Source organism: Mercurialis annua, linkage group LG1-X, assembly GCF_937616625.2.
Source record: "Mercurialis annua linkage group LG1-X, ddMerAnnu1.2, whole genome shotgun sequence".
NCBI classification, from domain to species: Eukaryota; Viridiplantae; Streptophyta; class Magnoliopsida; order Malpighiales; family Euphorbiaceae; genus Mercurialis; species Mercurialis annua.
In genome coordinates this window covers 27,966,552-27,983,420 of record NC_065570.1, presented here as the reverse complement: position 1 = coordinate 27,983,420, position 16,869 = coordinate 27,966,552, and the positions used below count along the sequence as shown (strand labels likewise).

The 16,869-nt window shown below is 34.6% G+C and overlaps 2 protein-coding genes across 2 annotated transcripts; both read right to left on the bottom strand.

Annotated features, from left to right (window-relative positions):
- Positions 1-1,741: 1,741 nt before the first annotated feature.
- LOC126667618 (uncharacterized) lies at positions 1,742-2,750 on the bottom strand. The gene is made up of 3 exons (XM_050360627.2): positions 2,648-2,750; positions 2,457-2,561; positions 1,742-2,180 (listed from the first exon to the last, which is right to left on the bottom strand). The coding sequence occupies exons 1-3, from the start codon at positions 2,729-2,731 to the stop codon at positions 1,770-1,772; spliced, it is 600 nt and encodes a 199-aa protein (XP_050216584.1). The 5' UTR covers positions 2,732-2,750; the 3' UTR covers positions 1,742-1,769.
- A 7,151-nt stretch (positions 2,751-9,901) lies between these two features.
- Positions 9,902-10,912, bottom strand: LOC126667609 (uncharacterized). Its single transcript, XM_050360619.2, has 3 exons — positions 10,808-10,912; positions 10,617-10,721; positions 9,902-10,340 (listed from the first exon to the last, which is right to left on the bottom strand). The coding sequence occupies exons 1-3, from the start codon at positions 10,889-10,891 to the stop codon at positions 9,930-9,932; spliced, it is 600 nt and encodes a 199-aa protein (XP_050216576.1). The 5' UTR covers positions 10,892-10,912; the 3' UTR covers positions 9,902-9,929.
- Positions 10,913-16,869: the final 5,957 nt, after the last annotated feature.

Genomic DNA, 16,869 nt, shown 5'->3' with positions numbered 1-16,869 from the left:
CTTAAATCGCTAAAAAAGGGGAAACGTTTGGTTTACTTTCGTAACAGCTGTAAACGTTCGGCTTAAATCGCTAAAAAAAGTGAAATGTTTGGATTTGTTTCATAACGTTTGTAAACGTTTGACTTAAATTGCTAAAAAGGTGAAACGCTTGGATTTGTTTCCTAACGTTTGTAAACGTTTGGCTTAAATTGCTAAAAATGTGAAACACTTGGATTTGTTTCGTAACGTTTGTATACATTTGGCTTAAATTGCTAATAAGGTGAAACGCTTGGATTTGCGTTGTAAAGTTTTAAACGTTTGGGTAAAATCGCCAAAATGGTGAAACATTTCGATATGTTTCGTAACATTTTAACCGTTTGGATTGGTCTAGTAACGTCTTAATTGTTTGGCTTAAATCGCTAAAAAGGTGAAACGTTTGGATTTGTTTTGTAACGTTTGTAAAAGTTTGTCTTATATCGCTAAAAGGGTGAAACGTTTGGATTTGTTTCGTAACATTTGCAAACGTTTGGCTTAAATCGCTAAAAAGGTGAAACGTTTGGATTTGTTTCGTAACGTTTGTAAACGTTTTGCTTAAATAACTAAAAGTTGAAACATTTGGATTTGTTTCGTATCGTTTGTAAACATTTGCTTTATATCGCTAAAAAGGGGAAACGTTTGGATTTGTTTCGTAACCTTTGTAAACGTTTGGCTTAAATTGCAAAAAGGTGAAACACTTTGATTTGTTTCGTAACATTTGTAAACGTTTGGCTTAATTTGCGAAAAAGGAGAAACGATTGGATTTGTTTTGTAACATTTGTAAACATTTGGCTTAAATTGCTAAAAAGAGGAAACGTTTGAATTTGTTTCATACCGTTTGTAAACGTTTGGCTTAAATTGCTAAAATGCTGAAACATTTGTATTTGTTTCAGAACGTTTGTAAACATTTGGCTTAAATTGCTAAAAAGAAGAAACGCTTGGTTTTGTTTCGCAACGTTTGTAAACGTTCGTCTTAAATTGCTAAAAAGAAGAAACGCTTGGTTTTGTTTCATTACGTTTGTAAACATTAGGCTTAAATTTCAAAAAAGAAGAAACGCTTGGTTCACTACAAGAAAACAGGGCTTTAGCGACGGAAAATTCCATCGCTAAAGCCCTCAAATCCGTCGTAAAACAGCCTTTGCGACGGATTTGCGACGGATCGTATCCGTCGCAACATTTTTGGTCGCAAACAAAATTTGCGACCAAAAACGTGTCCGTGGCTAATTTTGCGACGGACACGTCCGTCGCAAAAGCCACAACGTCCGTCGCAAATTTGTCTCCAATTTATTTCGTTTGGAGACAAATTTGCGACGGAAATTGTGCTTTTGCGACGGACAAGTCCGTTGCAAATGCCTCAGCCTTGGAGACGAAGGCTGAGGGTCTGCGACGGATATATCCGTCGCAAATCAGCGACGGACCAAATCCGTCGCCAATTCATCAGCTTTTGTCTCCAAAAGCTGATGAATTGGCGACGGACATGTCCGTCGCAAATACCACAGTCCGTCGCAAATTTTAATTTTTTTCGGCATTTTTTTGCCGTTTTACGCTATTTTTTGCCGTTTTCTCCTGTCGTTTTAAATACAGTAATAACAATTCATTTATAAATTACAATCAATTGAAACTGATAAATAAATATATATATATATATATATATATATATATATATATATAAATATCAGAGTATACACGTAAACGTCAAAAAATAAAAATAAAAACCGTATTATATGTGTGTAATAAAATAAGCTAACACGACACTACAAAGCTGGAGTGTCGTCATCGTCTGGTGGGGTAGGTGGGCGCTGTGGCCGATACTCAGCCGGAAGGTTAGGAATCATCCTGGCAATCTCCTCGCGTATCATCTGGGCCATGTTCGCAGCCTGCTGTTCCCGAGCCAGTCGCAGACCCTCCTGAATGCCGGCCTGCACACGGCGCTCGACCTCCTCGTCTGCCTGCTGCGACGTCCTAGAAGAGCTGCCTCGCTGCACCCTGCTGCTTGGCCCGGCGTACCTGCTGCTCGCAGAACCCAACACGTACACGCGTTTCTTCTTGTTGACGCCCTCGATGTCTAGAAACACCTGGGTCTCGTCCACTGCAGCTGGGGTCGAGGAGCTACCCTCTCCGGTCTGAGGCTGTGTCGCAGCAGCAAGCCTCTCAGTGATGGCGTCCTACAAAACAATAAAAAAGATATCAGTTTAGTTTTCAAGCAACCAAAAATGCATAACATATTACAAAGTAAACCTAATTTGTAACGAAATTTCGACAGCATTTCCTCTGTAATATGAGCATCACCCATTTTTCAGGGAAGTCCTGTAAGCAAATTCCACTATATAATCCAATAATAAACATGTTTAACAGCTAACCAACAAGCATTTTCAATCTAATAGATCATTTCCGAATTATTAAATTCAACTTAGAGAATTACATGTTTAATAAAAACTTACAGTCATATCCTGAGCCCGTTTGTCGACCGGCTTCTTGTCAGCCTTCGTGGAGTGAAGGCGAGTGTACAACTCCGTCGCACTCGGTTTCCGGCCAAGCTCCCTTTCCTAAAATAAAAAATACAATTCAATTAGTATAAAAATAAAATAAATACGTTACTTAAGTATTTTAATTACTGAATTTTAAAACAAACCATGACATCCATATGCTTCAGAGCAGAGCGAGATCCACCAGTATGGCGGAAAGGTCCAGAACCGGCGCCCGCTGGCTCACTCATCCGATTTGCTCGGGCGGTTTCTGACCTTTTTTTCTCTTTCTCTGAGTTCCAGAACGCGTTCCAAGCATCCCAGATGTATTCGGTCGTTAATTCCGTCGCAAAAAAGTCAAATTAGCGACGGATTTTAGTTCCGTCGCTAATTTGATGTTTTCTAGTAGTGGTTTTGTCTCATACGTTTGTAAACGTTTGGCTTAAATTGCAAAAAATATGAAACTTTTGGATTTGTTTCGTAACGTTTGTAAACGTTTGGCTTAAATCGCTAAAAAGGGGAAACATTTGGTTTTGTTTCGTAACATCTGTAAACGTTTGGCTTAAATCGCTAAAAAAGTGACACGTTTGGAGTTGTTTCATAACGTTTGTAAACGTTTTACTTAAATTGCTAAAAAGGTGAAACGCTTGGATTTTTTCCTAACGTTTGTAAACGTTTGGCTTAAATTGCTAAAAATGTGAAACACTTGGATTTGTTCCGTAACGTTTGTAAACATTTGGCTTAAATTACTAAAATGGTGAAACGCTTGGATTTGCGTCGTAACGTTTTAAACGTTTGGATTGGTTTCGTAACGTCTTAATTGTTTGGCTTAAATCGCTAAACAGGAGAAACGTTTAGATTTGTTTCGCAACGTTTGTAAACGTTTGGCTTAAATCGCAAAAAAGGTGAAACGTTTTGATTTGTTTCGTAACGTTTCCAAACGTTTGGCTTAAATCGCTAAAAAGGTGAAACGTTTAAATTTGTTTTGTAACGTTTGTAAACGTTATGCTTAAATCACTAAAAAGGTGAAACGTTTGGATTTGTTTCGTGTCGTTTGTAAACGTTTGGCTTATATCGCTAAAAAGGCGAAACGTTTGGATTTGTTTCGAAACCTTTGTATACATTTGGCTTAAATTGCAAAAAGGTGAAACACTTTGATTTGTTTCGTAACATTTCTAAACGTTTGGCTTAAATTGCTAAAAAGGAGAAACAATTGGATTTGTTTTGTCGCATATGTAAACATTTAGCATAAATTGCTAAAAAGAGGAAACATGTGGATTTGTTTCGTACCGTTTGTAAACGTTTGGCTTAAATAGCTAAAATGCTAAAACGTTTGGATTTGTTTTGGAAAGTTTGTAAACATTTGGCTTAAATTGTTAAAAAGGTGAAAACTTGGATTTGTTTCGTAATGTTTGTAAACGTTTGGCTTAAATTGCTAAAAAGGTGAAACGCTTGGATTTTTTCGTTACGTTTTTTAAGGTTCGGCTTACATTGCTGAAAAGGTGAAACACTTGGTTTTTTTTCATAACGTTTGTAAACGTTTGGCTTAAATTGCAAAAAATGTCAAACATTTGGATTAGTTTCGTAACGTTTGTAAACGATTGGCTTAAATCGCTAAAAAGGTGAAACGTTTGGATTTGTCTCGTAAGTTTTAAACGTTTAGCTTTAATCACTAAAATGGGAAAACATTTGGATTTGTTTCGTAACGTTTGTAAACGTTTGCCTTAAATCGCTAAAAAGGTGAAACGTTTAGATTTGTTTCGTAACGTTTTAAAGGTTCGGCTTAAATCGCTAAAAAGGTGAAACGTTTGGATTTGTTTCGTAACGTTTATAAACGTTAGGCTTAAATCGCTAAAAAGATGAAACATTTGAATTTGTTTCGTAACGTTTTAAACGTTCGGCTTAAATCGCTAAAAAGGTGAAACGTTTGGATTTGTTTCGTAACGTTTGTAAACGTTTGGCTTAAATTGCTAAAAAGGTGAAATGCTTGGATTTTTTTCGTAACGTTTGTAAACGTTTGGCTTAAATTGCTAAAAATGTGAATAGTTTGGATTTATTTCGTAACTTTTGTAATCGTTTGGCTTAAATTGCTAAAAAGGTGAAACGCTTGGATTTGTTTCGTAACTTTTGTAAACGTTTGGCTTAAATCGCTCATAAGGTGAAACGCTTGGATTTGTTTCGCTACGTTTGTAAATATTTGGCTTAAATTGCTAAACAAGTGAAACGCTTGGTTTTTTTCGTAACGTTTGCAAACCTTTGGCTTAAATTGCGAAAAATGTAAAACGTTTGGATTTGTTTCGTAACGTTTGTCTTAAATTGCCAAAAAGGTGAAACGTTTGGATTTATTTCGTTACGTTATAAACATTAGGCTTAAATCGCTAAAAAGAAACGTTTGTATTTGTTTCATAACGTTTGTAAAGGTTTGGCTTATATTACTAAAAAGGTGAAACACTTGGTTTTGTTTCGTAATATTTGTAAGGGTTTAGCTTAAATCTCTAAAACTGTGAAACATTTGGATTTGTTTCGTAACGTTTCTAAACCTTTGGCTTAAATGGCAATAAAGGGGAAACGTTTGGGTTTGTTTCGTAACGTTTGTAAACGTCTGGCTTAAATCGCTAAAAAGGTGAAACGTTTGAAATTTCATAACGTTTGTAAATGTTTGGCTTCAATTGCTGAAAAGGTGAAACATTTGGATTTGTTTCGTAACTTTTTTAAACTATTGGCTTAAATCGCTAAAAAGGTGAAACGTTTGGATTTGTTTTGTAACCTTTGTTATTGTTTGGCTTAAATTGCTAAAAAGGTGAAACGCTTTGATTTAGTTCGTAACGTTTATATACGTTTGGCTTAAATTGCTAAAATGGAGAAACTCTTGGATTTGTTTTGTAACGTTTATAAACGTTTGGCTTATATTGCTAAAAAGGTGAAACGTTTGGATTTATTTAGTAGCATTTATAAACGTTTGGCTTAGATTGCTAAAAAGGTGAAACGTTTAGATTTGTTTAGTACCGTTTGTAAACGTTTGGCTTAAATCGCTAAAAAGGTAAAACGTTTGGATTTGTTTCGTAACGTTTTTAAACGTTGTGCTTAAATTGCTAAAAAGGTGAAATGCTTGGATTTGTTTCATAACGTTTGTAAACGTTTGGCGTAAATTGCTAAAAAGGTGAAACACTTGGATTTGTTTCATTACATTTGTAAACTTTAGGCTTAAATTGCAAAAAAAAAAGACACGCTTGGTTTTGTTTCGCAACATTTGTGAACGTTATTCTTAAATTGCTAAAAAGAAGAAACACTTCGTTTTGTTTCATTATGTTTGTAAATGTTTGGCTTAAATTGCAAAAAATATGAAACTCTTGGATTTGTTTCGTAACGTTTCTAAATGTTTGGCTTATATCGCTAAAAAGGGGAAACGTTTGGTTTTGTTTCGTAACATCTGTAAATGTTCGGCTTAAATCGCTAAAAGGTGAAACGTTTGGATTTGTTTCATAACGTTTGTAAACGTTTGACTTAAATTGCTAAAAAAGTGAAACGCTTGAATTTGTTTCGTACGTTTGTAAACGTTTGGCTTAAATTGCTAAAAATGTGAAACACTTGGATTTGTTTCGTAACGTTTGTAAACGTTTAGCTTAAATTGCTAAAAAGGAGAAACGCTTGGATTTGCGTCGTAACGTTTTAAACGTTTTGCTAAAATCGCCAAAATGGTGAAACGTTTGGATATGTTTCGTAAAGTTTTAACCGTTTGGATTGGTTTCGTAATGTCTTAATTGATTGGCTTAAATCTCTAAAAAGGTGAAACGTTTTGATTTGTTTGGTAACATTTGTAAATATTTGGCTTATATCGCTAAAAAGGTTAAAAGTTTGGATTTGTTTCGTAACATTACCAAACGTTTGGCTTAAATCGCTAAAAAGGTGAAACGTTTGGATTTGTTTCGTAACGTTTGTGAACGTTTTGCTTAAATCCCTAAAAAGGTGAAACGTTTGGATTTGTTTCGTATCGTTTGTAAACGTTTGGCTTAAATCGCTAAAAAGGTGAAACGTTTGGATTTGTTTTGTAACCTTTGTAAACATTTGGCTTAAATTGCAAAAAGGTGAAATACTTTGATTTGTTTCGTAACATTTGTAAACGTTGGGCTTATATCGCTAAAAAGGGGAAACGTTTGGTTTTTTTCATAACATCTGTGAACGTTCGACTTAAATCGCTAAAAAGGTGAAACGTTTGGATTTGTTTCATAACGTTTGACTTAAATTGCTAAAAAGGTGAAACGCTTGGATTTGTTTCCTGACGTTTGTAAACGTTTGGCTTAAATTTCTAAAAATGTGAAACACTTGGATTTGTTTCGTAACATTTGTAAACGATTGGCTTAAATTGCTAAAAATTTGAAACGATTGGATTTGCGTCGTAACGTTTTAATCGTTTGGCTAAAATCGCCAAAATGATGAAACGTTTAGATTTGTTTCGTATCGTTTTAAATGTTTGGATTGGTTTTGTAACGTCTTAATTGTTTGGCTTAAATCACTAAAAAGGTGAAACGTTTGAATTTGTTTTGTAACGTTTGGCTTAAATTGCTAAAAATGTGAAATGATTGGATTTGCGTCGTAACATTTTAAACGTTTGGCTAAAATCGCCAAAATGATGAAACGTTTGGATTTGTTTCGTAACGTTTTAACTGTTTGGATTGGTTTCGTAAACGTCTTAATTGTTTGGCTTAAATCGCTAAAAAGGTGAAACGTTTTGAGTTGTTTCGTAACATTTGTAAATGTTTTGCTTAAATCGCTAAAAAGGTGAAACGTTTGGATTTGTTTCGTAACATTTCCAAACGTTTGGCTTAAATCGCTAAAAAGGGGAAACGTTTGGATTTGTTTTGTAACGTTTGTAAACGTTTTGCTTAAATCACTAAAAAGGTGAAACGTTTGGATTTGTTTCGTATCGTTTGTAAACGTTTTGCTTAAATCGCTAAAAAGGTGAAACGTTTGGATTTGTTTCGTAACCTTTGCAAACATTTGGCTTAAATTGCAAAAAGGCGAAACACTTTGATTTGTTTTGTAACATTTGTAATCGTTTGGCTTAAATCGCTAAAAAGGGGAAACGTTTGGTTTCGTTTCGTAATATCTCTAAACGTTCGGCTTAAATCGCTAAAAAGATGAAACGTTTGGATTTGTTTCATAATGGTGTAAACGTTTTACTTAAATTTCTAAAAAGGTGTAAACGTTTGGCTTAAATTTCCAAAAAGGTGAAACGTTTGGATTTGTTTCGTACCGTTTGTAAACGTTTGGCTTAAATCGCTAAAAAGGTGAAACGTTTGGATTTGTTTCGTAACATTTGTAAACGTTTGGCTTAAATTGATAAAAAGGTGAAACGCTTGGATTTGTTTTGTAACGTTTGTAAACGTTTGGCTTACATTTCTAAAAAGGTGAAACGCTTGGATTTGTTTCATTACGTTTGTAAACGTTAGGCTTAAATTGCTAAAAAGAAGAAACGCTTGGTTTTTTTTCGCAACGTTCGTAAACGTTGTTCTTAAATTGCTAAAAAGAAGAAATGCTTGGTTTTGTTTAATTTCGTTTGTAAACGTTAGGCTTAAATTTCTAAAAAGAAGAAACGCTTGGTTTTTTTATTACGTTTGTAAAAATTTGGCTTAAATTGCAAAAAATGTGAAACTTTTGGATTTGTTTCGTAACGTTTGGCTTAAATCGCTAAAAAAGGGGAAACGTTTGGTTTACTTTCGTAACAGCTGTAAACGTTCGGCTTAAATCGCTAAAAAAGTGAAATGTTTGGATTTGTTTCATAACGTTTGTAAACGTTTGACTTAAATTGCTAAAAAGGTGAAACGCTTGGATTTGTTTCCTAACGTTTGTAAACGTTTGGCTTAAATTGCTAAAAATGTGAAACACTTGGATTTGTTTCGTAACGTTTGTATACATTTGGCTTAAATTGCTAATAAGGTGAAACGCTTGGATTTGCGTTGTAAAGTTTTAAACGTTTGGGTAAAATCGCCAAAATGGTGAAACATTTCGATATGTTTCGTAACATTTTAACCGTTTGGATTGGTCTAGTAACGTCTTAATTGTTTGGCTTAAATCGCTAAAAAGGTGAAACGTTTGGATTTGTTTTGTAACGTTTGTAAAAGTTTGTCTTATATCGCTAAAAGGGTGAAACGTTTGGATTTGTTTCGTAACATTTGCAAACGTTTGGCTTAAATCGCTAAAAAGGTGAAACGTTTGGATTTGTTTCGTAACGTTTGTAAACGTTTTGCTTAAATAACTAAAAGTTGAAACATTTGGATTTGTTTCGTATCGTTTGTAAACATTTGCTTTATATCGCTAAAAAGGGGAAACGTTTGGATTTGTTTCGTAACCTTTGTAAACGTTTGGCTTAAATTGCAAAAAGGTGAAACACTTTGATTTGTTTCGTAACATTTGTAAACGTTTGGCTTAATTTGCGAAAAAGGAGAAACGATTGGATTTGTTTTGTAACATTTGTAAACATTTGGCTTAAATTGCTAAAAAGAGGAAACGTTTGAATTTGTTTCATACCGTTTGTAAACGTTTGGCTTAAATTGCTAAAATGCTGAAACATTTGTATTTGTTTCAGAACGTTTGTAAACATTTGGCTTAAATTGCTAAAAAGAAGAAACGCTTGGTTTTGTTTCGCAACGTTTGTAAACGTTCGTCTTAAATTGCTAAAAAGAAGAAACGCTTGGTTTTGTTTCATTACGTTTGTAAACATTAGGCTTAAATTTCAAAAAAGAAGAAACGCTTGGTTCACTACAAGAAAACAGGGCTTTAGCGACGGAAAATTCCATCGCTAAAGCCCTCAAATCCGTCGTAAAACAGCCTTTGCGACGGATTTGCGACGGATCGTATCCGTCGCAACATTTTTGGTCGCAAACAAAATTTGCGACCAAAAACGTGTCCGTGGCTAATTTTGCGACGGACACGTCCGTCGCAAAAGCCACAACGTCCGTCGCAAATTTGTCTCCAATTTATTTCGTTTGGAGACAAATTTGCGACGGAAATTGTGCTTTTGCGACGGACAAGTCCGTTGCAAATGCCTCAGCCTTGGAGACGAAGGCTGAGGGTCTGCGACGGATATATCCGTCGCAAATCAGCGACGGACCAAATCCGTCGCCAATTCATCAGCTTTTGTCTCCAAAAGCTGATGAATTGGCGACGGACATGTCCGTCGCAAATACCACAGTCCGTCGCAAATTTTAATTTTTTTCGGCATTTTTTTGCCGTTTTACGCTATTTTTTGCCGTTTTCTCCTGTCGTTTTAAATACAGTAATAACAATTCATTTATAAATTACAATCAATTGAAACTGATAAATAAATATATATATATATATATATATATATATATATATATATATAAATATCAGAGTATACACGTAAACGTCAAAAAATAAAAATAAAAACCGTATTATATGTGTGTAATAAAATAAGCTAACACGACACTACAAAGCTGGAGTGTCGTCATCGTCTGGTGGGGTAGGTGGGCGCTGTGGCCGATACTCAGCCGGAAGGTTAGGAATCATCCTGGCAATCTCCTCGCGTATCATCTGGGCCATGTTCGCAGCCTGCTGTTCCCGAGCCAGTCGCAGACCCTCCTGAATGCCGGCCTGCACACGGCGCTCGACCTCCTCGTCTGCCTGCTGCGACGTCCTAGAAGAGCTGCCTCGCTGCACCCTGCTGCTTGGCCCGGCGTACCTGCTGCTCGCAGAACCCAACACGTACACGCGTTTCTTCTTGTTGACGCCCTCGATGTCTAGAAACACCTGGGTCTCGTCCACTGCAGCTGGGGTCGAGGAGCTACCCTCTCCGGTCTGAGGCTGTGTCGCAGCAGCAAGCCTCTCAGTGATGGCGTCCTACAAAACAATAAAAAAGATATCAGTTTAGTTTTCAAGCAACCAAAAATGCATAACATATTACAAAGTAAACCTAATTTGTAACGAAATTTCGACAGCATTTCCTCTGTAATATGAGCATCACCCATTTTTCAGGGAAGTCCTGTAAGCAAATTCCACTATATAATCCAATAATAAACATGTTTAACAGCTAACCAACAAGCATTTTCAATCTAATAGATCATTTCCGAATTATTAAATTCAACTTAGAGAATTACATGTTTAATAAAAACTTACAGTCATATCCTGAGCCCGTTTGTCGACCGGCTTCTTGTCAGCCTTCGTGGAGTGAAGGCGAGTGTACAACTCCGTCGCACTCGGTTTCCGGCCAAGCTCCCTTTCCTAAAATAAAAAATACAATTCAATTAGTATAAAAATAAAATAAATACGTTACTTAAGTATTTTAATTACTGAATTTTAAAACAAACCATGACATCCATATGCTTCAGAGCAGAGCGAGATCCACCAGTATGGCGGAAAGGTCCAGAACCGGCGCCCGCTGGCTCACTCATCCGATTTGCTCGGGCGGTTTCTGACCTTTTTTTCTCTTTCTCTGAGTTCCAGAACGCGTTCCAAGCATCCCAGATGTATTCGGTCGTTAATTCCGTCGCAAAAAAGTCAAATTAGCGACGGATTTTAGTTCCGTCGCTAATTTGATGTTTTCTAGTAGTGGTTTTGTCTCATACGTTTGTAAACGTTTGGCTTAAATTGCAAAAAATATGAAACTTTTGGATTTGTTTCGTAACGTTTGTAAACGTTTGGCTTAAATCGCTAAAAAGGGGAAACATTTGGTTTTGTTTCGTAACATCTGTAAACGTTTGGCTTAAATCGCTAAAAAAGTGACACGTTTGGAGTTGTTTCATAACGTTTGTAAACGTTTTACTTAAATTGCTAAAAAGGTGAAACGCTTGGATTTTTTCCTAACGTTTGTAAACGTTTGGCTTAAATTGCTAAAAATGTGAAACACTTGGATTTGTTCCGTAACGTTTGTAAACATTTGGCTTAAATTACTAAAACGGTGAAACGCTTGGATTTGCGTCGTAACGTTTTAAACGTTTGGATTGGTTTCGTAACGTCTTAATTGTTTGGCTTAAATCGCTAAACAGGAGAAACGTTTAGATTTGTTTCGCAACGTTTGTAAACGTTTGGCTTAAATCGCAAAAAAGGTGAAACGTTTTGATTTGTTTCGTAACGTTTCCAAACGTTTGGCTTAAATCGCTAAAAAGGTGAAACGTTTAAATTTGTTTTGTAACGTTTGTAAACGTTATGCTTAAATCACTAAAAAGGTGAAACGTTTGGATTTGTTTCGTGTCGTTTGTAAACGTTTGGCTTATATCGCTAAAAAGGCGAAACGTTTGGATTTGTTTCGAAACCTTTGTATACATTTGGCTTAAATTGCAAAAAGGTGAAACACTTTGATTTGTTTCGTAACATTTCTAAACGTTTGGCTTAAATTGCTAAAAAGGAGAAACAATTGGATTTGTTTTGTCGCATATGTAAACATTTAGCATAAATTGCTAAAAAGAGGAAACATGTGGATTTGTTTCGTACCGTTTGTAAACGTTTGGCTTAAATAGCTAAAATGCTAAAACGTTTGGATTTGTTTTGGAAAGTTTGTAAACATTTGGCTTAAATTGTTAAAAAGGTGAAAACTTGGATTTGTTTCGTAATGTTTGTAAACGTTTGGCTTAAATTGCTAAAAAGGTGAAACGCTTGGATTTTTTCGTTACGTTTTTTAAGGTTCGGCTTACATTGCTGAAAAGGTGAAACACTTGGTTTTTTTTCATAACGTTTGTAAACGTTTGGCTTAAATTGCAAAAAATGTCAAACATTTGGATTAGTTTCGTAACGTTTGTAAACGATTGGCTTAAATCGCTAAAAAGGTGAAACGTTTGGATTTGTCTCGTAAGTTTTAAACGTTTAGCTTTAATCACTAAAATGGGAAAACATTTGGATTTGTTTCGTAACGTTTGTAAACGTTTGCCTTAAATCGCTAAAAAGGTGAAACGTTTAGATTTGTTTCGTAACGTTTTAAAGGTTCGGCTTAAATCGCTAAAAAGGTGAAACGTTTGGATTTGTTTCGTAACGTTTATAAACGTTAGGCTTAAATCGCTAAAAAGATGAAACATTTGAATTTGTTTCGTAACGTTTTAAACGTTCGGCTTAAATCGCTAAAAAGGTGAAACGTTTGGATTTGTTTCGTAACGTTTGTAAACGTTTGGCTTAAATTGCTAAAAAGGTGAAATGCTTGGATTTTTTTCGTAACGTTTGTAAACGTTTGGCTTAAATTGCTAAAAATGTGAATAGTTTGGATTTATTTCGTAACTTTTGTAATCGTTTGGCTTAAATTGCTAAAAAGGTGAAACGCTTGGATTTGTTTCGTAACTTTTGTAAACGTTTGGCTTAAATCGCTCATAAGGTGAAACGCTTGGATTTGTTTCGCTACGTTTGTAAATATTTGGCTTAAATTGCTAAACAAGTGAAACGCTTGGTTTTTTTCGTAACGTTTGCAAACCTTTGGCTTAAATTGCGAAAAATGTAAAACGTTTGGATTTGTTTCGTAACGTTTGTCTTAAATTGCCAAAAAGGTGAAACGTTTGGATTTATTTCGTTACGTTATAAACATTAGGCTTAAATCGCTAAAAAGAAACGTTTGTATTTGTTTCATAACGTTTGTAAAGGTTTGGCTTATATTACTAAAAAGGTGAAACACTTGGTTTTGTTTCGTAATATTTGTAAGGGTTTAGCTTAAATCTCTAAAACTGTGAAACATTTGGATTTGTTTCGTAACGTTTCTAAACCTTTGGCTTAAATGGCAATAAAGGGGAAACGTTTGGGTTTGTTTCGTAACGTTTGTAAACGTCTGGCTTAAATCGCTAAAAAGGTGAAACGTTTGAAATTTCATAACGTTTGTAAATGTTTGGCTTCAATTGCTGAAAAGGTGAAACATTTGGATTTGTTTCGTAACTTTTTTAAACTATTGGCTTAAATCGCTAAAAAGGTGAAACGTTTGGATTTGTTTTGTAACCTTTGTTATTGTTTGGCTTAAATTGCTAAAAAGGTGAAACGCTTTGATTTAGTTCGTAACGTTTATATACGTTTGGCTTAAATTGCTAAAATGGAGAAACTCTTGGATTTGTTTTGTAACGTTTATAAACGTTTGGCTTATATTGCTAAAAAGGTGAAACGTTTGGATTTATTTAGTAGCATTTATAAACGTTTGGCTTAGATTGCTAAAAAGGTGAAACGTTTAGATTTGTTTAGTACCGTTTGTAAACGTTTGGCTTAAATCGCTAAAAAGGTAAAACGTTTGGATTTGTTTCGTAACGTTTTTAAACGTTGTGCTTAAATTGCTAAAAAGGTGAAATGCTTGGATTTGTTTCATAACGTTTGTAAACGTTTGGCGTAAATTGCTAAAAAGGTGAAACACTTGGATTTGTTTCATTACATTTGTAAACTTTAGGCTTAAATTGCAAAAAAAAAAAGACACGCTTGGTTTTGTTTCGCAACATTTGTGAACGTTATTCTTAAATTGCTAAAAAGAAGAAACACTTCGTTTTGTTTCATTATGTTTGTAAATGTTTGGCTTAAATTGCAAAAAATATGAAACTCTTGGATTTGTTTCGTAACGTTTCTAAATGTTTGGCTTATATCGCTAAAAAGGGGAAACGTTTGGTTTTGTTTCGTAACATCTGTAAATGTTCGGCTTAAATCGCTAAAAGGTGAAACGTTTGGATTTGTTTCATAACGTTTGTAAACGTTTGACTTAAATTGCTAAAAAAGTGAAACGCTTGGATTTGTTTCGTACGTTTGTAAACGTTTGGCTTAAATTGCTAAAAATGTGAAACGCTTGGATTTGTTTCGTAACGTTTGTAACGTTTAGCTTAAATTGCTAAAAAGGAGAAACGCTTGGATTTGCGTCGTAACGTTTTAAACGTTTTGCTAAAATCGCCAAAATGGTGAAACGTTTGGATATGTTTCGTAAAGTTTTAACCGTTTGGATTGGTTTCGTAATGTCTTAATTGATTGGCTTAAATCTCTAAAAAGGTGAAACATTTTGATTTGTTTCGTAACATTTGTAAATATTTGGCTTATATCGCTAAAAAGGTTAAAAGTTTGGATTTGTTTCGTAACGTTTGTAAACGTTTGGCTTAAATCGCTAAAAAGGTGAAACGTTTGGATTTGTTTCGTAACGTTTGTAAACGTTTTGCTTAAATCCCTAAAAAGGTGAAACGTTTGGATTTGTTTCGTATCGTTTGTAAACGTTTGGCTTAAATCGCTAAAAAGGTGAAACGTTTGGATTTGTTTTGTAACCTTTGTAAACATTTGGCTTAAATTGCAAAAAGGTGAAATACTTTGATTTGTTTCGTAACATTTGTAAACGTTGGGCTTATATCGCTAAAAAGGGGAAACGTTTGGTTTTTTTCATAACATCTGTGAACGTTCGACTTAAATCGCTAAAAAGGTGAAACGTTTGGATTTGTTTCATAACGTTTGACTTAAATTGCTAAAAAGGTGAAACGCTTGGATTTGTTTCCTGACGTTTGTAAACGTTTGGCTTAAATTTCTAAAAATGTGAAACACTTGGATTTGTTTCGTAACATTTGTAAACGATTGGCTTAAATTGCTAAAAATTTGAAACGATTGGATTTGCGTCGTAACGTTTTAATCGTTTGGCTAAAATCGCCAAAATGATGAAACGTTTAGATTTGTTTCGTATCGTTTTAAATGTTTGGATTGGTTTTGTAACGTCTTAATTGTTTGGCTTAAATCACTAAAAAGGTGAAACGTTTGAATTTGTTTTGTAACGTTGGCTTAAATTGCTAAAAATGTGAAATGATTGGATTTGCGTCGTAACATTTTAAACGTTTGGCTAAAATCGCCAAAATGATGAAACGTTTGGATTTGTTTCGTAACGTTTTAACTGTTTTGGATTGGTTTCGTAAACGTCTTAATTGTTTGGCTTAAATCGCTAAAAAGGTGAAACGTTTTGAGTTGTTTCGTAACATTTGTAAATGTTTTGCTTAAATCGCTAAAAAGGTGAAACGTTGGATTTGTTTGTAACGTTTGTAAACGTTTGGCTTAAATCGCTAAAAAGGGGAAACGTTGGATTTGTTTTGTAACGTTTGTAAACGTTTTGCTTAAATCACTAAAAAGGTGAAACGTTTGGATTTGTTTCGTATCGTTTGTAAACGTTTTGCTTAAATCGCTAAAAAGGTGAAACGTTTGGATTTGTTTCGTAACCTTTGCAAACATTTGGCTTAAATTGCAAAAAGGCGAAACACTTTGATTTGTTTTGTAACATTTGTAATCGTTTGGCTTAAATCGCTAAAAAGGGGAAACGTTTGGTTTCGTTTCGTAATATCTCTAAACGTTCGGCTTAAATCGCTAAAAAGATGAAACGTTTGGATTTGTTTCATAATGGTGTATACGTTTTACTTAAATTTCTAAAAAGGTGTAAACGTTTGGCTTAAATTGCTAAAAAGGTGAAACGTTTGGATTTGTTTCGTACCGTTTGTAAACGTTTGGCTTAAATCGCTAAAAGGTGAAACGTTTGGATTTGTTTCGTAACATTTGTAAACGTTTGGCTTAAATCGCTAAAAAGGTGAAACGCTTGGATTTGTTTTGTAACGTTTGTAAACGTTTGGCTTACATTTCTAAAAAGGTGAAACGCTTGGATTTGTTTCATTACGTTTTGTAAACGTTAGGCTTAAATTGCTAAAAAGAAGAAACGCTTGGTTTTTTTTCGCAACGTTCGTAAACGTTGTTCTTAAATTGCTAAAAGAAGAAATGCTTGGTTTTGTTTAATTTCGTTTGTAAACGTTAGGCTTAAATTTCTAAAAAGAAGAAACGCTGGTTTTTTTATTACGTTTGTAAAAATTTGGCTTAAATTGCAAAAATGTGAAACTTTTGGATTTGTTTCGTAACGTTTGGCTTAAATCGCTAAAAAAGGGGAAACGTTTGGTTTACTTTCGTAACAGCTGTAAACGTTCGGCTTAAATCGCTAAAAAAGTGAAATGTTTGGATTTGTTTCATAACGTTTGTAAACGTTTGTCTTAAATTGCTAAAAAGGTGAAACGCTTGGATTTGTTTCCTAACGTTTGTAAACGTTTGGCTTAAATTGCTAAAAAGGTGAAACACTTGGATTTGTTTCGTAACGTTTGTAAACATTTGGCTTAAATTGCTAATAAGGTGAAACGCTTGGATTTGCGTTGTAAAGTTTTAAACGTTTGGGTAAAATCGCCAAAATGGTGAAACATTTCGATATGTTTCGTAACATTTTAACCGTTTGGATTGGTCCTAGTAACGTCTTAATTGTTTGGCTTAAATCGCTAAAAAGGTGAAACGTTTGGATTTGTTTTGTAACGTTTGTAAAAGTTTGTCTTATATCGCTAAAAGGGTGAACGTTTGGATTTGTTTCGTAACATTTGCAAACGTTTGGCTTAAATCGCTAAAAAGGTGAAACGTTTGGATTTGTTTCGTAACGTTT